Genomic DNA, 24,991 nt, shown 5'->3' on the forward strand with positions numbered 1-24,991 from the left:
TGACCTCCACATCAATGCTAACAGCTAAAAATCAACCATTATTCCAGTGTTTGACAATCTCTGTATTTAAAATGAGTAAGGAAAACATTTTTTTTTAAAAAAAGAGACAGTGGTCTCAATATGTAGACCAGGCTGGCTTGGAACTCAAGAGCTTGGCCTCCCTCTGCCTCCCGAGTGCAGGGTTTAAAGGTGTGCACTGCCATGGCCAGCTCCAGAGCAACTGGCATTTACAGGTTGCAAGAAACTGGATAGGAGAATTACAAGACAAGTCTTTCCATACCTATCTCATGAAGGACAAAGATTTAAATCCCAGCACTCTGGGAGGCAGAGGCGAGCGGATCTCTGAGTTTGAGGCTAGCCTGGTCTACGAAGTGAGTCCAGGATAGCCAAAGGCTACACTGTCTCAAAACACCAAAAGTGGAAAAAGAAAAAAAAAAAAAAAAAAAAAGAAAGAAAGAAAGAAAGAAAAAGAAAAAGAAAAAGATTTAAATCCTAGCACTCTGGGAGGCAGAGTCAAGCGATCTCTTGAGTTCAAGGCTAGACTGGTCTATAAAGTGAGTCCAGGACAGCTAAAACTACGCAGGAAAACCCTGTCTCAAAAAACAAAAACAAAACACAACAAAACAAAAAAAAAAAGATTTAAATCCCCACATCTTCCCTTCAAACTCCTTCACACATTTGCTTTTAACATTTTGCAGCTGGACTCCCTGTTAAAGGCAGGTTGGATCTCCTACTTATTAGTGACAACAGAGCAGTTAAGGGACTTGAGCAGGGCCCTAGCCTGCTCTAGCCTATTCCTGAGTATGGCCCTGCCCCCAACATGGCCAAAGATGAAAGTCTGTCACTGCTGAATTGTCAAGATACAACCATGGACCTCTGTGTTAAAAGGGGCATGAGGCATGTGCAAGCAACCACATGACACAGAGCTGAGAAAAGCCAGCATAAAGCACTTTTATTGCAATAATAAAACTTGAAACGCATATGTGGTGCAGAGGGCAGGGGACAAAAGCGTACTTTCTCTCACCAAATCACTACACAGGACAGCAGAGGGTGAGAAAGAGCTGAAGGAAGAAAAGCCAGGAAGCCGAGATTAGCAGAGAAAGCCAAGCATCAAAACCCAGGAGATGCTGAAGCTGTGATGACCAGCATCGTTTTCTTAGAGAACACTCAAGGATTTGTCGTGATGGCTGGGCGTCCATTGGGTGGTGAGTCTACAAACAGCACCTTCAATTTAAACTTTCCATTAAAGTTCTTAAAATTTAGGAAGTGGAGCTTAGATAGTTACAAGATTACAAAAGTCCTGAAAATCCATTAGAAAAACTATAGGATGAAAAACAAATTAAGCCAGGTCACAAAGAAGGCTTCAGAGGTCCCTGGCGGCCCAGGGACAGACACTGTAGTGCCCAACACAGCAGTGAAGGGACCTGCTTTAAAAGGCAGACGGTTTCAGAAGGTGGGAGGGCTGTCAGAAGTAAAGGCTCTCTCCCTCCCTTCCCACTTCAGTTTGAGTAGGGCTTTCAGTTTAAAAGGACCTCCCTCACTGGAGAAAAATCCAGCCCTCCACAGAATCTCGAATCTGCTATGGCTTTGCAGCGCAGCAGCAAGAATGTCTTAATATATAATAGATAAACTTTTCATCCAAAAATGAAAATAAAATAAAAATTCTTGCGAGTCCCACCCGCCCCCCCCAGCTCCTGCTCTAAAGGTAACCCATCGCTTGTGCTGTTAGTACTTGACAACGCACTTCACTGGAAGCCTAAGTCTGAGAACACTGAAACTGAATCTTCACCCCAAAACAAAGGAACTGGAGGTTTATGGCATACAGTTTAGGTCAACACACACACACAAGGGGAGGAGGACATGGAGGTGTCCGAAGCAAAGCTGAGTGACGGAACACATTCAGTCAGGTAGGTGTCTGTACAGAGTGGTGGGACATCAGGAAAAGCTCCGCATGGATTCATGTGCACCATCTGGAGGTACCAGATCCCTCCATGGCAGATCTGTTGGGACAGAAAATCTGTAAGTTCCAGCAACTTTGTTTTCTGTGTAGACAGCCACAATATTATCTGTCTTGCCAAGCATGTCCTGAGCAGCTGAGAGATCTTTCGAGACCAGGCTAGCACCTTCTTAGGCTCAGGTTACCACGTGTGATCCATACAGCGTTTCTCTTAACCTAGCATTAAGTTTAGCTTGCTGAGGACAGGAGGAGGCTGCCTCTCTCACCACTAATGCTGCAGACAACACAATCATCACCAGAATCCAACTTGGCTTCAGGTTTCTAACCAAAGTATCCTCACCCAGCCCCTAGCTGTGGCCTCTGGATTCTAGGGTAGAACAAACAGCAAAGTCTTGGCCAGCTGTAAGGGTAACATTCATGTGTGAAAAGACTCCAACAGCCACAAGGAAAAGGCCATACTACCGGGATGCTGAGCTTAATGTTCTAAGAATGCAAGAGGGGAAATGAGAAACAAGCTTCAATTCTACTTTGCCACCATACGGATGTGGGCAGGCCCTGTGTCCTTCACTAGGAAGGACAACTCACGCTCCTACAGTTTCTTCCTAGAACTGCCTGATCTCAGAGCTTCTTCCTTGAGGTGCTGCTCTGTAAAGATACTTTTCTTACTAGCTTCTAGAAGCACAGGGAAGAACAAAGCCAGAAAGAGTTTTACTTCTAAAAGTCTAAAAATGCTAGCAGCACTAGGAACTTGGCCTGTGTTCCAAAGATTTGAACTCAGTAAGCTACATATAAAGTTTAAACAGCTGCCATTACCACTAGCTCCTTCAAGATACATGCCAACCTGTGAGGGGGGAGGGGGAAGAGGAGGGGAAGAGAGGCAAGCCGAGAAGAGAAGAGAAGAGAAGAGAAGAGAAGAGAAGAGCAGAGAAGAGAAGAGAGAGAGGAGAAAAGAGAGAAGACAGAATAGTCATGTGGCGTTTTCAATCCTTGCCTCTAACAAATACTGGCTTAACAAGAGAGCAGCAGAGGCAGTTAGAGCCTTCAGCACTCAGTATCTTACCCACATGCAGGAGCTGAGGGAGGAGCCACCTCTGTCATTCCAGCTTTAGAAGTTCCACATCAAAGACAAGAGTAGCATATGGTGGGATGATGCCCGGGTGCCCAGTGGCCCCATAGCCAAAGTCTGGGGAGATTATCAGTTTGGCTCTCTGGCCCACACTCATCTGCGAAAAGAACAAGGATTAAACTCAGTGGGGCACACTCCCAGTCTCTGCACAAGCTGAGTCGGTTACTGGGTGTCCCTGGCTAAGATAGTGTTGACCGAGACAATCTTGTGACTGCAGCTGCCCGTCCACTAGGCAGCACCCACACCCTGAAACACTTGGGAAGCTGGCAGTCACACTAGATGAGACCCAATAGCAATTAAAAACCCCTCTTGACTTATAAAAGGGTCAGCACATGACAATGTCACACAAACCGTTTTCACGCTATATTATTTGTGCCATTAAGGGGAAAGGCAGCACGTATTTATACAGATGCAACCCATGGATGTGGCAAATCTGAACACAGAAGGTGGATTGTACTTTGGTAAGAAGAAGCTTAAATAAAAAAACACACATTAGAATCTGAGGACAGTCAACTATTCTGAGCTTCCTATATTTATAGATTTGGGGGGGGGGCGGTGAAGGCAGAGGATCTCACTCTGTAGCTTAGGGTATCATAGGCTGGCCTCAAACTCTTAGCAATACCCTTGCTCAAGTTAGGTTAGGAGTCAGGCATGGTGGCGCACGCCTATAATCCCAGCACTCTGGGAGGCAAGAGTCAAGCGGATCTCTGAGTTCAAGGCCAGCCTGGTCTACAAACTGAGTTCAGGACAGTCAAGGCTACACAGAGAAACCCTGTCTTGGAAAAAAAAAGAAAAAGTCAGGTTAGAATTATGTGTTTGTAACTACATCCAGTTTATACTTACAATCTTATGGTGAGACACTTGAAAAAAAAAAAAAAAGACATTGATTTTCCTGGGGAATAAGACAACATAAATACCATATATAGTACTTATGCATTTATACTTAGTAACAGAAGATACCTTTAGAAGGATAGTAGTGTAGCCCTCACTAACATGAAATTTACTATGCAGCCAAAGCAGGCTTCAGCCTCCCAAGTGCTGAGATTACAAGTGTGAACTGCCATGGCTGACCATGGCTTTATCTAACAAAATTCAAAATAGCCATTCCCATTAGCTCAACAATTCTACTTTCTAGATTATCCTGCTAACAACCTATACATGCTGATCACAAAGCATACTGACTTTATAAACATGTCCATACTATAGATTAGCCACCAAAAAGTAAGATCCCAGTGGGCTTCTAAGGTACAACATTGAAACAGGGCCAAAGTACTGTTAGATGAAAAGGGAATCTTTCAAAATTGCACCTGTTGCTCCACCACACAACAGGGACATATGCACAGCCATGTTCATAGCAGCCTTATTCGTAATAGCCAGAACCTGGAAACAGCCTAAGTGTCCCTCAGTTGAAGAATGGATAAAGAAACTGTGGTACATTTACACTATGGGATACTACTCAGCTAGTAAAAACAAGGAAATCCTGAAATTTGTGGACAAATGGATGGAACTAGAAATGATCATACTGAGTGCGTTAACCCAGACTCAGAAAGATTCACATGGTATATATTCACTTATAATTAGACACTAGTCCAACAGAGATGTCCCCTGAAAGTCTTCACTTACCACGAGATTGGGATAGATGCGGGGACATCCTACTGGGACTCTAGGTGATGGAAGTATAGGAGAATGGGGAAATAGAAGGACCCAGAGGGTCCTAGAAGCCTACAAGAAGCACATTATGACAGGCAGATCTGGGCCCAAGGGGGTCTGCTCAAGCTGCTGCACCAAGGACAATCCATGCAGTAAATATTGAACCTGTACTCAGATCTAGCCAAGGGACAGGACATTCTCCACAGCTGTGTGGAGAGTGGGGACTGACTCTGACATGAACTCAGGGGCCCCATATTTGACCACTTCCCCTTGGTGGGGAGGCCTGGTGGCACTCAGAGAAAGAATAATCAGGCTACCAAGATGAGACTTGATAGGCTGTGACCATATGGTGGGAGAGTAGGTCCCCTTCTGTCACAGACGTAGGGGAGGGGCATAGGGTGAAAAAGGGAGGGAGGGAGGAATAGAAGGAGACAAGCAAGGGGATAACAATTGAGATGTAATCTGAATAAATTATGTGCCTAGTTTCTAGAACTTGCCTGGAGTAATACTTGCACACATGTAAAATGAAGACTGCAAGACAGGCATGCAGTATTGTTCATGCTACCAAAATACTGGGAAGGACTCAAATGGCCTTCATTAGGGTGCTGGCTAACTGAATTATAGCACCCATGACCCTCAGAGAGCATTCACCTATATGGGTCCTGTCACGTTCAGGTATGGAGTGTCAAAGTTGGTGAAACAAGGCAATTTTATGCAGGTAAAGGCAAGGCAAGAGCGTTCTGAGTCAGCTACACTAACCAAAAGCCCCCCATGGGGCTGGAGAAACTGCTCAACAGTAAGAGCGCTGACTGCTCTTGTAGAGGACGTGGGTTCACTTCCCAACACGCACATGGCAGCTTACAACCATCTCTCATTCTAGTTTCAGGGAATCCAATGTCTTCTCTGAGGGCATGAGACACAGATGCAATGTGCACACATATATGCAGGTAAACATTCCTCATGAAGATAAAAGTAATAAATCTTTAAAAACAAAGAATGAACCCTCACAGCATCTTATTTGTGGGGTGTTAGACAGTGGGGTGCGAACAAGGAGAACATACCTGGGCTACCCCTTCTTCCCAGCCTCGGATCACCTCCTGCTTGCCTAGCATAAACTTGAAAGGCTTGTTTCTGTCCCGAGAGGAATCAAATTTCTTTCCATCTTCAAGCATCCCTATTAAAAAAAAAAAAAAAAAAGCAATTATAACATGAGCAACCAAGAGAAACATGAAGCAGTTCAGAACACAGTAGCACAGGTCCCATCATCCCAGCAGTGCCATGGGGAATTAGCCATCTCTGAGGGATCTCCTAGGGCCTCACTGGCAGCTCTGTAGTTGACCCGATGCCAATGCAGTCTGTTACCTCTCTCTTGCCCTGGAGTTAGAGCACGAGCTTCTGGCCATGACCTTCCCAGCACCATGGACTTCTCACTTAGCACAGTGGCTTCCTCTGCTTGTGTGAGGCCTCCACTGCAACTCTGCCGCAGTACACAGGGAGCAAGCACATAGCATGCTCTCCCAACCCTGCTCCATGGCTGGCTGTGATTGTACACATTGCTGCTCTCCATGGCAGGTGCACCGAGTCCTCAGCTAGAGAGGAAACTTCAACATAATGGGAAAGAGACAACAGGAGAATACGTTTCCCAGCACAAAAGAAACAAACACAAAACCTGGCTGGGCGTGGTGGCGCACAGAACTCAGGAGGAGAGGCAGGTGGATCTCTGCGAGTTCAAGGCCGGCCTGGTCTACAAAAAGAGTTCCTGGTAGGACAGCCAGGGCTACAGAGAAATTTGTCTCGAAAAACCAACCAACCAACCAACCACAAAACAAGAATCTAAGCACAGGCTAGCTTTGGAGCTGCCAGTCTTCCTGAGAAAGTAGCCAATAATCCGGAGACTAGAGGAACCGACACAGGCTAGCTCCACCCCATGCTGAAGCTTGTCCTCACAGCACATCCCACTTTACAGGTGAGCCTCTGGCAAGAAGTAATTTGCTCAAATGGCAAAACTAGACAAAACTCCTCATACCATAACTGGACTGCTTTCCCAAGAGTCAGGCAGTCCACAATGAAAAGGGAAGCCCAGCAATGGAGATCATAGAGGGTGAGCACCGTGAGAAAAGAGGAGTAGACATCTGTGGCAGCCATCTGCAGCTCCCTTTTCAAAAAACATCCCTGCATGGGTTTCTCAGGAAGCCAGTGTCAGCCAACTGGGACAGCTGACCCTGAGCTCCTGGAAAGCTCTCAAATGCAACCCCAGGCTGGAGGAGGCTAGTGGTGGGCCCAGACCTGATATGCAACACAATAGGGTTGGAAGATCCATTAAAAAGGAGTGTGTGTGTGTGTGTGTGTGTGTGTAACCTAAAAACAATGTCAGCCCTGATCAGCGTGTGTGTGTGTGTGTGTGTGTGTGTGTGTGTGTGTGTGTGTGTGTGTGTGTAACCTAAAAACAATGTCAGCCCTGATCAGCGTGTGTGTGTGTGTGTGTGTGTGTGTGTGTGTGTGTGTGTGTAACCTAAAAACAATGTCAGCCCTGATCAGCAGTCTGAGGAAACAGATGAACTGAGAACGTTATCACAGTCGCCAGACTTCTAGACATTAACAAAATAGGAAACAGGGTGGAGGCTGCTGTCCTGAGTAAGAGTCAAGACGGATGTCCTGGACAAACCTGGCTTCAGACTGCCCAAGACTTGAGGAAAACAGGACCCACTCCTGCTCCAAATCTGTGGAAGAAACAGGAGGTGGCACCCTAGAACTGCTGGGCTCAGTTCTACATTTAACTTGCTTTTACCAGAATACAATTACCACCCGACAGAACTGACAAACAACAGACATGAATGGTCTATTAGTGATGAGGGGACCAGTCTCTAGACCACAATAACTACTACATAACATGCCCACTGACAGTGCAAATTCAGCCAAAGGAACCACCCAAGCCCAAAATTATGAGAAAGTTGCCAAGATTCTCAGAATCCTTTCCCTGGAGATGTGAAAGACTCTTCATTCTGCTTATGAAACTGCTTTAACAGAAATAAGGGAGCCAACTCTAAAACCCTGTAGCTCACCCAAGGTCAGAGCCAATGAAGAGGGGAACCTGACTCCAGCAAAAAGTTTTATTTAGCCCAGCGAGGACTGTGAACCATGAAGGGTAACTGATAACCAGAAATAGCCCCTCCTGGCCTGGGCTCTTCTGAGCAGACTGTGAGCTTTAGGACCCAGAACAAAGGAGTAGTCCTGGCCTTTAAGTTTAACTGTCTCCAAGAACTTGCTTGCAAAAAAAAAAAAAATCAGATAAAGGATCTGTAGAGATGGTTCAGCGATTAAGAGCACTGGCTGTTCTTCCAGAGCACTGGCTGTTCTTCCAGAGGACCTGGGTTCTATTCCCAGCACCCACATAGCAGTGGCTTACAACAGCTTGTAACGCCAATTCCAGGGATCTGAAGCCCTCTTCTGGTCTCCATGAGCAGCAGGTATACACATGGTACATATACTTAAGATCAATTAAAAAAATAATCCTGAGCCAGGTATGGTGGCACATGCCATTAATCCCTGCACTTAAGAGGCAGAGACGGGCCAACCTGATCTTCCTGGAGAGTTCCAGGACAATCAGGGATACACAGAGAGAGCCTGTCTCATAGATAGACAGACAGACAAAATAGAAGATCCTGAGTAAAATATGACCAGAGGGGCATTTGAGCCAAGGCTATGGAATAGCTTAGACCCAAACTCCCGCTCCTGATCCTCCTGATCCAGCACCAACTTTCTAGAGTAGCTATAGCCCATCTCAGAAGACTAACTCAAGCTAAGCCTTTCTCTACACCAGTTACACGTGATGTACACATACAGGCCAGTATGAACCCTAGGCTAATGTACTATTTTTCTTATTTTGTCTAATATTTCCCTTACTTTGTTTACAGGAGTTTTCTAGAAGAGCACATTTTTAGGGGAAAAAAGACCCAAGAAAACAGCTCCTGAGTTAGAGATAGCTCAGCTGGTAAAGTTCTTGTTATGCAAGCATACACTAAAGTTCAGCACCCATGCTTTAAAAAAAAAAAGGGGGGGGGGCTGTGCATGGGCAGGGCAGCACGTGTGGGTGGGGAGTAAAAACAGGCTTCCTGGGCTCCCTAGGCAGCCAGAGCAGCCAGTCAGCTCCAGGTTCAATATGAGATGCCCCCATCTCAAACAAACAAAGTAAAGAGCAACTGAGGAAGACAACCAACTCAACTGTTCATTCAACTGTTCTTAACAAAGACTGTGTAAGGATTTGATGATGAGCACTTACTGCAGCCTCCATATGGCCAGAAACACCAATGCCCGGATGTAGTTCCCAACTACTACTCCCAAGAATTTACTTTGGGGAGATAAAATCTGCTCTAAGCCGGGCGTGGTGGCGCACGCCTTTAATCCCAGCACTCGGGAGGCAGAGGCAGGCGGATCATTGTGAGTTCGAGGCCAGCCTGGTCTACAAAGTGAGTCCAGGATGGCCAAGGCTACACAGCGAAACCCTGTCTCGGAAAAAAAAAAAAAAAAAAAAAAAAAAATCTGCTCTGAAGGCGTAATTACAGAGGCAGTAAGAAACAGCAAACAAACGAACAAACAAACAAACTAGTAGCTGCCCAGAACTGAGGGAGAAGTAGAGCAAAGGATTTTTAGTGTTAAAAAAAAAAAAAAAAGTAGTAGTGGACATGTCATTATATACCTGTGTAATCTGTCCACACTCGCAGAATCTATACCAGGAGCGTATACTATGGATCACTGTAGGGGAAAAACGCTTTTTTATACGCACACATATAGTCATTCCTCAGGCACATTCTTTTTGTGTGAGTCTTTCATTGGAACTGTACCAAGCAGAGCAGGCTAGCTGGCCTGGGAATGCACAGACCTGCCTGCCGCTACCTCCTCATCCAGCCGTCAGTGGAATTAATTATAGGCACGTATCACAGCACCGTGTTTTCAGATGGAATCCAACCTCAGGTGCTCATGCTTGCAAGCCAAGCGCTTTACAATTAAGCCACGGGCACAAGACACACAGCGCGTGTGTCCCCATTCATGTGCACCGCCTCACTTCTGTCCCTTCCTCCAGTTCCGTGGAGTATCGATAGCTGCTCCAAAGGCAGGTGGGGGACGCAAAGCTCTGTGGACCTGTCAGACAAAGCTTCATTTGATCTACTCAGCACGCCCCAAAGTAGTGTTGCCACTAGAAGTAAACAAGTGGACTAAGACACCAAACGTGCTTCCCTGATGTGTGCTGCCAGGGTCTGTGTCAGGGCCTAGCACACATGCCTGTACTATACATGCACAAACAAGCAAAATGTGTAAAAACAGTCCTCATGAGTAATTCTCATTTTTCAAAAGAACCTAATTATGATTCTACTAAATATGTTTCACAATACATTAATGAGCTGTAACCCACAGCTTAAGAAATAAAGTAAGCTGGGCATGGTGGCGTAGGCCTTTAATCCTAGCACTCAGGCAGAGGCAAGCAAATCACTGTGAGTTCGAGGCCAGCCTGGTCTACAGTGGGAGTCCAGACAGCCAAGGTTACACAGAGAAACCCTGTCTTGAAATACCAAAAATAACAACAAAAACAAAAACAAACAAAAGGTGTGCACTAATATGCCTGGCTAAATCAAAAGAAATATCCAAAATAATTCTCTTTTTTGTCAAATCTGAACATGGCTCTGACCTGAATAGGATCGCATTTTGATTATGGTGATAATACACAACATACTATGACTCTGCACACTCCTGCATTCTCAAGGGCAGCGGAAAGCTGTATCCTGCACATGACACACACTGGAGCTGCTCTGCCTGAGTTGCCTCAACTCACTAACAGCAGGCAAGACGCTTAGAGGACCACAGCTTCTATCTGCTGCTGAGGCAGTTAGTTCTTCAGTGAGGGATGTCTAACTCCTTTATTCATGTGGGACACAGAGGGGCAAAGGCTCTGTTAGCTCAAGAAACCGGATCACTACCTCAGTCTCAAACTATTTCACACGAGCTGCTGTCAAAGGAAAGAGGACATGAGTCTTGTTCCAGAGCTTCAGACCGTAGGCATTTCCTGTCAATCTTACCTGTGGAGCTGAAGAATTTTCCCCCCTCATAATCAAGTTTTTAAAAAGTTGTACTTATTTATGTATTTTATGTGTAAGGATGCTTTGACTACATGTACGTACATACACCAGAAGAGGGCACCAGATCTCATTATAGATGGTTGTGAGCCGCCATGTGGTTGCTGGGAATTGAACTCAGGACCTCTGGAGCATCTCTCCAGCTCCCCAATAATCAAATTCTAAAAGGTAGATAAATATCCCTAGAAGTAAGGGTAGTTGAGTGGGTATCCTTACGGGCCCAAGCTAAGAGGCAAGGAGGCTGCAGAAGGACGAGACCCAGAGGAAAGCAGCAAGGCTAGAAGGCCTGAGCATGCATGGAGCTTACTGAGAGTCATGCTTCTCAGCTTTGATGGCAGAACATGAGAAAAGCACATGGGAACAGCTAGACAGGATTTCCATTTTCTACCAAGATGAAAGAAAATGGACACGACTGTCTCTGAACAGCCAACCAATCAACTACCCACCTCTCTACAGTACCTACAAAAGCCTCCATGAAACAATGCATTCAAGACTTTAGACACAATAAGCTCTGAAAGTTGGGGGGAAAAGCAGGGCCAGCCTCCAATGGCTCCAGCTCACATCCTTGAGCGCTTCCTGAGGTGGAACAGGGATGCTCCCTAAGGAAGCAAGAGTCAACAGAACAGACTACCACGTATCTACCCTCTGCTCCATACACAGAAGAGAGAAACTGGGATTTGCTGGGCATGGTGGCACACACCTTTAATCCTAGCACTCAGGAGGCAGAGGGAGGCAGAGCTCTGTGAGTTCCAGGCCAATCTGATCTACAAAGTAAGTCCAAGACAGTCAGGGCTATTTCACAGAGAAACCCTGTCTAGAAAAACCAAAACAACAACAAAAACAAAACAAGCAAACACAGGATTCATATTCACACTGTATCAAATATTATTTCATCTAATGTGGGGAGTGTATGTGTGTAAACGCGCATGTGTGTTCATTCCTGTGTTCACGCATAAGTGCTATAAGACACGAATAGAGGTCAAAGGGCAAACTTAGATGTTAGTTCTCACCTCTCACCTAGTTTGAGACAGTCTCTTGATCACTGTTTCATACTCTGGGCTAACTGGCCAGTAAGCTTTCAAAGACTCTGTCTTGACCTTCCATCTCACTGCTGGAGCACTGGGGCTACATGCTATCATGCTCAGCTTTACATGGGGATGTGGAAATACAAGTCCTGAGCCACCTCTCCAGCCCACAAGTGTTACTTCGAAATGGATCATGGGCCTAAATATAAATGCTAAGCCTGGGCAAAGAAATCCTTGCAATCCTAGGCTAGGCAAAAGGTATGGTATCAAAAAGCACAAGCCATAAAAAAACAAAACAAAAACAAACCAACAAAAAACCTAGACATTAAAATTACTTTAGTCAGGCAGTGGTCGAACACACCTTTAATCCCAGCACTCAGAAGGCAGAGGCAGGTGGATCTCTTGAGTTTGAGGCCAGCCTTGTCTACAGAGTGAGTTCTAGGACAGCCAAGGCTACATACAGAAACCCAAATTAAATGAGAAAGCTTTGAACCTATACTTTACTCAAACAGATGTACATAGAAGTCAAGTGCGCATGTGAAAAGATGTTCTATATTCTTAGTCATCATAAAATGCAAATTAAAACCAGGAGGGATATTACTGATTAAAGGGATTAACTAAGAGACTGGCCACATCAAGTACAGAGAGGACATGACACTGCTGGCGCAATGTAAAACGGAGTCAACTACTTTGGAAGGACCTGAGTGTGAACATTCATGCCCCAAATGGCCCAGCCATTCTACATTTCAGTGTCATTCTAGAAAAACGACAGTCTGCACTCATACAAAGACTCATACACAAACGTTTAGAGCAATTTTTTTTCCCCCAAGACAGGGTTTCTCTGTGTAGCCTTGGCTGTCTTGGACTCAGTTTGTAGACCAGGCTGGCCTTGAACTCACAGAGGTCCACCTGCCTCTGCCTCCTGAGTGCTGGGTTTAGAGCATTTTGAGTCATTCCTAAGAACCAACCCAAGCACCTATCAAATAGAAAATAGACACATAATCCAAACACAGCAACAAAAAGAAACAAATTACCTATACGTGGAAGACAGAAGAATCTTCAAATACTTAGACTCAGTGTAAGAGTGACCAGCAGAAGACTAAATACAAACTGGCTGGATGTGGTGGTGCACATTTATTATCCCAACACCCCAGGAGGCAGAGGCAGCAAGATCTCTATGAGTTCTAGGCCAACCTGGTCTACAAAGCGAGTTCCAAGACTAGAGACCCTGGCTCAAAAACAAAAAACAAAACAAAACAACAACAACAACAACAGCAAACCAAGCTCTGCAACAGAAAGCACTTAAGCAGCTAGGGAAAGACACAGATGGAGCCTCACAAGTAAGTAGCAGGCTTAAGAAACTGTACACTGCTGTAGTTTCAAACAGTGCTTCACTGTAAATATAAAGCCCAGGCTGGCAATAGCCCGTCACCTCCCGCCTCTGACTCCAGGTTGGCTAAGACTGTAAGTATGAGCCACTGCATGCAGCTAAAACACTTTAAACGTGCAACAGTTACTGCATGACAACTGTGCCTTAACAAAACTTTAAAAAGGAAAGTAGGCTGCTGACCCGGGAGATGCATGTCCATACTGAAGGCCTGGGGAGCGCATTCTGAGGTCAGCTACATCAACAAAGTGAGACCCTGCAAATGCTGCTCAGCTTGTGCTCCACACAGAGACTGGAAGCAGGACAAGGAAGGGAACAGGTCAAGTCTCAGCAGTGCTCCATCCCTGTCAACTCCTGAGCACCTGGAGCTCTTGAGCAGTGAAATATCTGCCAGTTACCAGCAGAATTTCCTCAAGGAAAAGCAGGCTCAGCTAGAAGGAGTCAACTGAGGCAACAGTTCACACATAGCAAGCTTTCTGCTCTCAAGGCCACACTTACAGCTTCTGGAAGCAGTGGTCACTTTCCCTTCTGACTAGACACCAACTCCACCTCATGACTGACAGTTATTTGAAGAGCTGCAGAGCCTCCATTTCCAGTCTTAAATCATGGTACTCAGGTTCCATTGGCATTTGGCTCCACTTGCCTGACTTAAGGACAAGCAGTAGGCTTCCATATTTAGACCTTCTTCCCTATGTGGCAAGCAGCAGCGAGGGATGCTCCTAGAAGGGCTGGATTTACTTCCAGAACCTTTTAAGTTTCTAATCAGTGAGAAAAATGGGAAGAGCTAGGGGTGTCCCATGTAAGGCACAAGACCATGAGAGTTGGAAAGGCACACATCTCAGGTAGCTAGCTTTTCACTGCATTTAAGCAATCAGACTCAAATCCTTGCAGGAGAGAAAGATTTTAGTGCTAGGCAAGTACTCTACCAGCCAAAGGCAGGTCTGGAGTGTGCTCTTGTTCACCAGCAATGGGCAAAGGGAAAAAAAAATCATAGGTAGCATCTGTCAAGCACAGGACCAGAGTGTCCTAGGCTGAGCTCGCTCCCACTGCTTGGCTCAGGCCACAGAAACCAAGAGGACCAAGATCAAGACTCAAATCCACAGCCGGCCGTGGTGGTGCACGCCTTTAATCCCAGCACTCGGGAGGCAAAAGCAGGCGGATCGATGTGAGTTTGAGGCCAGCCTGGTCTACAAAGTGAGTCCAGGACAGCCAAGGCTACACAGAGAAACCCTGTCTCAACCCCCCCCCCAAAAGACTCAAATCCATCACGACTATTAACTATTATTTCACATTATTTCTGGCACTCTTTGCTTTGAGGAAAGCAGAGTCCCAATATGGCCTCTCTTGGGTGGGGAACATGACAGACAACTCAAGAGACTCACGCTTTAGTGCTTGTAGTGAAAGCTCATTCACAATGTTCACCAATCTTTCCATGAGGTTTTCACAGGTTGTGTTTTATATTGACCCAAATATGAGAAGTTATAAAGAGAAAACTTTAGCCCCCTATATTTAAATTAAATAAAACGATCAAGTAATTGAACATCCCCAAACCAAACCTAAGTTCCTGTCATTTACCCATGGGAGAGGGAGAATAGTTTGCTAAGGCCAAAGTCCAGACAAGTTTCCTCAGTACAATCAGCACAGCTGCTGAATGGAGGCGGTGCCACCCTAAGGCATGTCAGTCCGTAGACTTGCAACTGAAACCACTCAGGACTTTCCCAGGTGGGAGTACTGCCAGAGGCCTGGGGACAGACCTATTTCCCTCCCCTATTAGACACACAAGCTCTCCAAACGCACTCCTGCATAACTTGTGTTAGAAAGACAACATTCCTATGCTAGGTTCACCAAAGGGGACAGGAGAACAGTCAGCTGCTCCAAAGCCAGTCATGGGGTTACTCTGACGATGCGAAGACTGAACAGTGTGGAGATCAGTGAAGCATGGGTACCACTGGGACATCATCAGTCCAGCTGAGTACTTGCAATTGAGTCAGCAGAGGAAAGACAGAAAGAATGCTGCTGGTAGTGAGAAGCCTCTCACAATGATACACTTGTAGTGGAAGTTTCGGTGTCTCTAAAAACTCAGTTTTGTTATTGTAAACATGTTTCTGTTTTCATCCCAGGTGTGGGATTATTCACACAGCAGCAGACTATCTGCCTCCTGTGGGCTCTGAGAGGGGGCTCTTTGCCAGCTGCAGATAGTTTAATTCTGAGGACTCTTAGAGAAAGAATAAATGTCAGAGTCTGGGGGTGGGGGTGGGGGTGGGGGTGGGGGGGCGTGCTCCCCCTGGCTGCTCTTGATTATTGTTGTTGTTGCAGTTTAAGAAGTTGAAGATAAGCCGGGCGTGGTGGCACACGCCTTTAATCCCAGCACTCGGGAGGCAGAGGCAGGCGGATCGCTGTGAGTTTGAGGCCAGCCTGGTCTACAAAGTGAGTCTAGGATAGCCAAGGCTAACACAGAGAAACCCTGTCTCAAAAAAAAACAAAAAAAAAAAAAAAAAAAAAAGAAAAGAAAAGAAAAAGAAGTTGAAGATACACTGAGGCAAAGATTGGACCTGCCCCAAGGAACCCAGTGATCCTAGCCAGCAGGAGGGAGCTAACTCCACCCCTTCTCCCCACTGACCTTCTTTCTTTCTTATCCAGTGTTGAGGTGTTGGAAGAGATTGGGGTGGTGCAGGAAGAAAGAGATAAGAAACCTAAGTTAAAATAGATTTTAAAAGTAGCACCTACAAAACTCCACTATACTCAAAAGAAAAAGCACCGGCTCTTCAGCGAGTGTTGGAGCTGTTTTAGTCCACTCTTAGGCCTCTGTGACTGCATGCCAGTGCAACCTTCCTGCCCTGGGCTGCTTCTTAGAGGATACCCTGAGGACCGGGCACTGCCAGAGCTCAAGCAGCTACCCAGAGAAGCGACAGCAGCTCCGTCCCATCACTTGTCTAGCTCACTAAGTCAAGCATATGCCCAACTATGAGGAAACACTTATCTCTGGCCAAGGCCCTTTAGGTTCCATGACCAAAAGTTTTCAAAGTCAGGACCCACAATGGAAGGCGCTATGCAACAATATGAAGAACACAGGCCGAATAAACTCTTCCCTGTAGGCAGCCACTCAGGTCCCTGTTACTCTCAACATAAACAGCAGCTGGCTGGAGGGAACATGCACTGCTCTAGATACACCCCTCCAGGCGGGCTCAGCCCCTTCCCGGGCTGCTCTGTCTCTGCTCTTGCTCTCCTCTCAGGATGAACCTGAAGAGCAGCCAGAGTCTTTGAAAACACAGACCTGATTCCCCCTTGTTTCTTAAGTCCTCCCATAGCCCCCCAGCTCTTTTAGAAAAGAATCTAAAATCCTTAAAGTGGCTCACGAAAGCTGCCATCTTTCTGATCTCACTGGTTTCACTCACACTTCTCCACTCCTAGCCCTTCGCTTGCTGTTGAACTGCCCCAATTCTTACTCAAATAGGCCCTAACTCCATCAGCTATAAACCTAAAACGTAACTTTCTGAGTGAGGCCTTTGCCATTTAAAATCTTGCCCTTTCCTTGGCACTAATGAACCATACATTTTTGCACTACAGCTAAAAACCTACAAGGGTAGGAATTGTGCTTTCCTTCATTCTTAAATTTAAAAATTATTTTATTTTATTTTATGTGCATTGGTGTGAAGGTGTCAGATTCCTTGGAACTGGAATTGCAGACAGTTGCAAGCTGCTGTGGGTGCTGGAAATTGAGTCCTCTGGAAGAGCAGACAGTGCTCCTAACCACTCAGCCATCTCTCCAGTTCCAGTCTTACCTTCCTGATGCCTAGTACAGTACCCTGCGCACAATGAGTTTATATAGGGAAATTAAAGATGCCTTCTGTGGGAAGGATTGTAAGCTTTGTCACAGGTGAAAGCAGTCTTGGCGGGATTTGCCCTTGGACACACCACGGATACTCCCTGAGATTAACCTTGAGATAGACTGGGTGGAGCCATCCTGGGCCTGGAATTCAGGAAGCAGGCTAGGGGACTCTACCTGGACTATTGTGTTTCTAATCGACCCTCAATGGGAGGAGGAAACCAGCCCTTGCAAGTGACTCAGGCAGGCGGAGAGGAGAGAGGAACAGCAGGGTCAGCTTGAGCGCACTTGGATAAAGAGGATCAGCGCACAGGCCAGAGACACCTAGGGACCCATCCCGTGGAACGGATACTGAAAGGTTCACTCTTTTTTCCCTCTTGTGTAAGCTAGTTGGGTTGTATAATAAAGTTTAATTGTTAAAAAACAGAGCCAACAACCTTCTCCCTCTAGGTACACAGACCTTGGGTAACTCTTTCTCCTGCCAATCTGAGGCGATGACAACAAGACAAGGTGCCACTTCTTGCAGGAAGTTCTAGTTTACAGGTGCCACTTGTTCCACAGGGATTTCAATGCCTGGCCTCGTAGCCAAGGCTCTCTCCCACCTTCAGACACCATCACGGAGTAACAGAGGGAAGGGTGAACTGTGGGAGGAGTAGCAACAACAAAGTCCACACAGGTATAAGTACTTTCTCTATCCAGGCTAAAGGAAACAGAAACAACTACTACAGCAGCAGGAGCGTGGGAGTGAGGCAGTGTGGCAGCTCTTAAACAGAGAAACTTAGTTCAAGAAAACACACAGGCCTGCATGAGTGGTTGGCACACTTGTGACAGAAAGTGCAAATCCCAAGAGACACAGACATCCCACGGTAGTGAGTGAACCTCAAAAGCAGCAAAACTGTAAAGCGCGCTTTGGAAACAACTGAGGTGAGTTTCACTTGGGATTGGACTGGATCACTTTCAGGGGAAAATGAAGATGCCCTTGTTCATGGCAGGGGTTTTCAGAGGGAAGACACCAGGAATTTTCAAGGTAAGATGGCCCAGCTAAGCTGGGCACAGAAGCACACACCTGCAATCCCAGAACTTGGGAGGCAGAGGCAAGCAGATCTGTATGAGGCTAGCCTGGTCTACATGGTGAGTTCCAGGACAGCTTGAGCTACACAATGAGACCATCTTAGAAAAACAAAACAGAACAAACAAAAAGATGGCCCAGCTAAACACAGGTTACTCAACTATGATGTGCTCGTGTCAGATAGTAGCAGGGCATATGACAAACTGGCAGCCACTGTGCCACCCCAGCAGCAGCAGTTGGGGACACATTACTGCTTTGTTTTGAAAAGCACCCTACAGGAGAATCATGCTTTGGGGTAAGACAAAGGAGCCTTCCCAAAATAACAGCACTTGTGTGGCTGATTCTTGGACAACTGCAGAGGAAGTCAACCTTTCCACAGCAGGGTCCATTTCATACTGCCCACATCTTAGCAAGCTGAGGAAATTTAGAAACACAATCAAACCCTAACCTGTTCACACAGCCAAGGTAGTACAGGCCAGCTGCACCACTGTCACATACAGGTGGCCACAACTATCCCCACTAAATCTACAGCTTCCTTACCCAGGCCCAGGCACGGCTACAGTTAAGCGATCACTCCCCTCCACCCTCCCACCAACCCTTAGACAAGAGCTCCACTGCCTGGTACATGGAGCATAAGGAATCTTAGTACAATATGAACAGAGCCATAGCTCTGTTCATAGCTCACAAGGTGAGCCATAGCTCACAAAGTGCCACCTTCTCCGATTTTACAGTAGACAAAAGATAATGACAATTTACTTAAATTCCTAGAGCCCATTGGTGAACGTAAACTCAGCAGAAGACCTACATCCTTTATGGAGCAGGGTTAACAGCATTATGTCTGCCCACAGGCTGGACTACCCTCACACATAGGATTCAACCAGGTACTGTATATCCTCCAGAGGGAGGTTAAAATCCATGAGAGTTCAAGACATGTTCCTCCAACTCAGAGAAAGGGTGTTTACGGCAGCATACCAAGGTCCCTATCCCCGCTGCCTGTTATTCCTTCATACAATCCACTCCAGGCTCTGGGCTTTGCACAAGAACTCTTCCTCCAGATGACCACAAAGCCCACTACCAAAGTTGCTGTGAGCGATGCTGGGATGGGGAGGACTTTTCCAACTCTCCATTAAAAGCAAAAGGCCCCTTCCCCATCCTTCTGTTTCAGTCTCTCTATTGTGCCTCTTACTACATGACACGTCACACTGTCATACAGGTCCCCTCTTGAGCTAAACCCTACTAGATCAGGCCTTTCTCTACTTAAGTTTACCGGCTTTACTTGTGCTTGATTTGTTGCTGCAGAAGAGGAGGGATTGGGGAGGGGGCGGGGAGAATCTTGTCACAACTCTTCTACATAGCTCCAGCTTGTTTTGTGACAGACAATACACACTAGAAAAATATCACCTGAGGCACTTCTTAAATAATCAGTTCACCAAGAAACAGCTGGTGGAGGAGCGAATAAAATGAAGCAGAGAAGAAGGCTGAAGAAAAGTTAAAGCTAATGGGCCAGGCTTGTCTTAGAACTCTGACAGCCCCCGGCAGACCAGGAGACAGACACAAAGAGGCTATGGATGACTTAAGCCTGATCTCAAGGACAAGGTGTCTAGCTACAGGGCAATGTACTATGATAAGCTTCACAGCAACCATGATGCGGGGGAGGGGGGGAATATGTGGAAATCCACTCAGCCTTCAAAGACTTAACTATCCTCACTGCTTACTGTCCCACCTCTTCCCTCTTTTCTCAGCCAAGGTTTGTCACACCCCTTAGCAATCACTTTATATTCTCAGTGGCGCCTCAGAGGCTTTCTTGGAGGTCGAAAGCCCTACAAAAAGGCTTAACAGTGGCACAAAGTCAGTCCTTACTAGCATTTAAAACATCCTTGAGGTTGAGGGCTGGGGATGCAGCTCAGTAGCTGAAATGTTTGGCTAGTACCTGCAGTGTCCCAGGGTTCATCCCTAGCATGTAGGGTTGGGGGTGGGGTCTGGTCACCTTACTTCCTTTGTTATTTCTCTGGACCCATTCTAAATCAGCGGAAATGGACTCCTGGCTAAACTCACATGATCAAGAATACTGATCCAACTCAAGCCTCAGTCAGTCAGCGGAACAATATGAACCAGACATTCTGAAGGAAACAGAAAAACCGAGCATGGGCTCCAAGACTTCTACCACCCACTACTCAGAAGCACAAACAATGACCGGAGAATGACTGAGGTCGGCAGAGAGGGAAAACCAGAGATGAGAAATAGGGGTGTTCTGTCTTTGAGGCTCCTTTTCTTCTAATCTTAAAAACAACCTTCTCTCTGATCACAGGCCTTCAAGATAGTCTATTCCCAGACACTTAAAAGTCTTAATGCTACGGATGTGATCTCACAGCACTTCTACCCCCTTCTCTCACGCCCCCACAGGTCTCAAACAGGTTCTTCCTGGGAGGCTGGTGGCAAAGACTCTCCAGAACAAAGCCACCCGCCCTCAGGAGCACAGCCTATTCTGTGAGCACGAGGCACAGCTGGCTTCTCACTAAGGCGTCTTTGTGGAGTTTATCAAAATGAAACAAAAAAGAAAGCTTTTGTTCTAATGCATGCCAGGGTCCTGCTGTTGTTCTGGGAATGTGTGGGTGGGTGCCACCCTCGTGGAGAACAGACTTGAAGAAGCATTAGGAGCCCTAATGGTGTTCTGGGTCCCACAGCCATCTGTTCTTTTAGGAAAAGGCTCCAGGAAATTATTTCTACCTACATGCTGGTACTTGGTTTTCAGCAGCAGTGAAACACAGGCCAGACAAGGATGAGACGCAGTCTCAGACACAGACAGATACTGCCAGGCACTGTAGTGTGGCCGCCACAAACCAAGGTAAAGAGGGCTGTGGGAATTCAGAGAACTGTCCACTGACCCACACCCTCAAACCTTTAAGCCAGCTGTTCTCAGACTGTGGGTTGCAACTGCTTTGGGGGTCAAATGACCCTTTTATAGGGGTTGCCTTAGGCCATCAAAACCATGGATGTTTACACTATGGTTCATAACAGTAATAAACAAAAATAATTTTGTTGTTGAGGGTCAGAGCAACATGAGGAGCTGTATTAAAACGGCCTTAAACATATGGTTACGAGGAGGAGGAGGAGGAGGAGGAGAAGAAGAGGAACAGCTTGTTATCAAAGATGACAAAATGGATGAGCGGTCCCTCTACTAGCCCTCCGAGACTAAGGTGCTGACTGTGGTCCCGTCACAACAGCTACTTTAATGTCCAAACCACCCTGCAATTTTGTCCATGACGAGAGTCTGCTCTCTCCAAACAGGTCTTTCAGTATTTGTCCCACTGGCAACATTTTAAAGGTTCCAGTCCTTAACTCCTTCCATCTCCTGCCCACTTCTCTACTGAAAAAGTCATAGAAATAAGGGGGGGGGGGCACAGAAGGCAGGATGTGAGTTGCCTTTCTTCCCTTCCCAGTAAGTCATCCCCCTCAAGAGAGGGATCCTCCCCTGATCAGGGAGAGCAGGCAACTTGAGCCTGAACAGCTTGGCCAGATCAGCCAGGAAAAAAGGTGGGGGCGGTGACAGTGGAGGGGGGAGGGAGAAGCAGAAGAAACAGAGGAAGGATGGGGAGGGGGGACAAAGAAAAGAACGGGAAAGGGAAGGGAGGGGGGAGGGAAGCCGATTCCTATCAGCTGTGGCTACACCACTCAGCCAGCCTCGCTATGAAGTCACAGCCAGCTACCCTCCCCCTCCCCAACCCAGAAAGACCTTGTAAGGGCATGGAGTCAAAGATGGTCTCAGGGCCAGCAGTCCTGCCGGTCTCGGTGCTTGAATTCTACCTGGGTGTGCACATCTTTAAATTTTTTCCTTTGATTTAGTTACTGTGTATTGCACTCACGACCCCCACCCCCAGTTTCCTTTATCTGAGAAAAGTCTCTACTCCCAGAAAGGGGAGACGGAGAATGAGACGGTGCATCTTTGCTCTGGTAATCACCGCCATGGAGGGTAAGCTCTGCAAGAGGGTCAAAGAGTAAGAGGCACTGCTTTATCTGTTTCCTGAACGGCACGTGAAACCGCAATAATGACTTAGCAAGTAAGTGGGTTGTTTCCCACCCACCCCAGAAAGGTGAATTCAAGGGTTCCCAGAGAAAGGGTGGCTGGCTGGGCCGACTAGGCATTAACTCCCCCTTTTAACTATTTAAGAGAGAACCCCAAAAGCACGGGAAAGGTATCCATTGGGGCTCGAAAACAGTTTAAAGCTTCCTAAAGGGTCTCTGGTCGGGAGCGTGCGACCTTCGCCTGGCGATGAGCTAGCTCTCCCAGCTTCCGTTTCCCCGGCTAGACAGTAGGCACCCTGCAGCATCCCGGGGCCTCCTACCTCCCGGGGGTGTAAGAGATTGCGCCTGCCCGAAATCCGGACTCGGGGCGATGGGCCCAGCCTGTCTCTCCGGGCAAGGCCACCGCCCAGGCCTCGGGCGCCGGCCACGCGGCCACCACGCCCCGACTCACAGCCAACACCCACCCCCCACCCCGCCCGGCCCCACCCGGCAGGCCCGACTCACCCGTGTAGTGCACCACGCAGGTCTGGCCCCGCTTCGGGAAGGTGCGACCTGAGGAGGAGAGACAGACTGCAGGTGAGTGGCTACACGCGGCGGCAGGGGGAGCGGGCGGAGGGCGTCTACTCACCGTCTCCAGGAGAGATGGTCTCCACCTGCACTCCCATGGCGGCGGCGGCGGCGGTGGAGGAGGAGGAGGACAAGGACACGGGCGGCGGCGCAGCGGGCGGCGTGGAGCCCGAGCGGACCTGGCGGCGGTTCAGCGGCTCGACTCCGTCCCGGTCCCTCGGCGTGTCTCCTGAGCACGCGCGCCACACTGCACTGCACGGCACGGCACGCCCCGCCCTACTTGCGCGAGGCACTCACGTCCTTAAAGCCCGGGCGGCTAGGCGGAGGGACCGGAAGTCCGGAGCCCACAGATTCCCGGATGCAGCTGCGGCGGAAGAGGCATCCTGCTGGCTGCTCCCGGCCTTCCTCTGTGTATCTGTACCTCAGAGACACGGCAGAAATTACGGGGTCCATCAGTTACTCACAAAGTCACGTAGAGATGCTTTACACTTGCGCACAACTAATTGTCCTGTAAAGACGATAGTTGTTAGTAGGCCTTGCACGTTTGGAGCCAAGGAAATGTCCCTAAGTGGCCCTAGGTTCCGAGCTCCTCATTGGAAAAGTCCTGTATGAAAGTCCACTTTTATCCGAATACATAGATATTGACATATATGTATGGAGATATAGACGGGCATGGTGGCGCATGAAAGGTAGGTGAATCTCTTGAGTTCAAGGCCAGCCTGGACTACTCATTGAAACCCTGTCTTGAAAAGCCAAAAAGAAAAAAAGTCACACACACACAAGCATATACATGTGTACATACATAAATATATGCAAATGTGTGTATATACAAATATATGCTTTAATTCCCTCCTCACACAAGCTTCTGTGAGTTTTACTTGAATACCTCCATGGACAAATAATCCACTACTTTAAAGAATAAACAGTGGCTGAGGGAGAGGTTAAGAGCACTGATTGCTCTTCCAGAGGACCTGGGTTCAATTCCCCGAACCCTCAGGGCAGCAGCTCACAACTGTTTGGTGTACAGACACACATATAGGCAGAACACTTATTCACATGAAAGTGCCAGGGTTGATGGTGCAAACCTGTACCCCTAGTGCTGAGGAAACAGGTACAGAGGATCCCAGGGGCTCACTTCCCAGCCAGTGTAGCCTGATTGGTGAGCTCCAGGCCAATGAGAAGCCCTGTCTCAAAAGAGGTAGACAGGGCTAGCGCCGTGGTCCACGCCTGTAATCCCAGCACTGGAGGCAGAGGCAAGCAGATCTCTGAGTTTGAGGCCAGCCTGGTCTACAAAAGCAAGTCCAGGACAGCCAGGGCTGTTACACAAAGAAAATCTGTCTTGAAACAACAGCAATAACAACAACAACAACAAAAGAGGTAGGTAGGGACTAAGCTCCCAAAAACTGTATGTCCACTTGAAGAACCAGCCTGCCTCATTTTAGGCTTAAAAGACAAATTCAGAAATTCAGAAACTAGACCCTTCCCTCTGACCCTCCCAGACTGAAGAGGGGCTCCTTAGGGTTACACACCTTGACACACCTTGGTGAGGCATACCTTCAGACTGCCTGAGTGAACTACAGCAAGCACCTTTTTTTTTTTTTTTTTTTTTTAAGTAGAGGCCTCCTCTGGTAAGTCACAGAAGCTTCTAATTTTGTGTGTGTGATATCTGGTTTCTGGTTCTGTTCTGGTTTTATATGATCCCAATCTAGAGACTACAAACTGCTTTAAAGGTGTTCTACACCATGCCAGACCCAATAGTCCTACAAAACCGGAAAGCCCTGGCCTTGCTGAAGGCTGATGTAAGCCAGTTTAATCAATGTCATTCTTCCATTGGCAAAGCAGAGTCTTCTGACGAATACCCCATTGCTCTAATCCCTTCCTGGCCTTTGGGTAATATTCCAGCCTTCCTGGGCCCTAACAAAACCATGGTGGCCGGATTTCAGCAGGAAGTAGGTACAGAGCAGAATATGTGGACCCTGGAATATTAGGTCAAAGGAAACTCCCTGGCAAAGGGGACAAAACGGCTGCTTATAGTGCTTATTAGCATATCAAAATTATATGGCCTTAGAATATTTGTCCTAAAAAAAAAAAAGGCCTGGCGTAGTGGAGCACGCCTTTAATCCCAGCACTCAGGAAGCAGAGGCAGATGGATCACTGTGAGTTTGAGGCCAGCCTGGTCTACAAAGCCAGTCCAGGACAGCCAAGGCTGCAGAGAGACCTCTCAAAAAACCTA

At 47.2% G+C, this 24,991-nt stretch overlaps 1 protein-coding gene across 1 annotated transcript; it reads right to left on the reverse strand.

Annotated features, from left to right (window-relative positions):
- Positions 1–1,785: 1,785 nt before the first annotated feature.
- Fkbp1a (FKBP prolyl isomerase 1A) lies at positions 1,786–22,995 on the reverse strand. Its single transcript, XM_051143541.1, has 5 exons — positions 22,820–22,995; positions 22,696–22,743; positions 5,795–5,907; positions 3,018–3,180; positions 1,786–2,000 (listed from the first exon to the last, which is right to left on the reverse strand). The coding sequence occupies exons 1-4, from the start codon at positions 22,854–22,856 to the stop codon at positions 3,052–3,054; spliced, it is 327 nt and encodes a 108-aa protein (XP_050999498.1). The 5' UTR covers positions 22,857–22,995; the 3' UTR covers positions 1,786–2,000; positions 3,018–3,051.
- Between the last annotated feature and the right edge of the window lie 1,996 nt (positions 22,996–24,991).

The sequence above is a fragment of the Acomys russatus genome, chromosome 4 (genome assembly GCF_903995435.1).
Source record: "Acomys russatus chromosome 4, mAcoRus1.1, whole genome shotgun sequence".
Taxonomy (NCBI): Eukaryota; Metazoa; Chordata; class Mammalia; order Rodentia; family Muridae; genus Acomys; species Acomys russatus.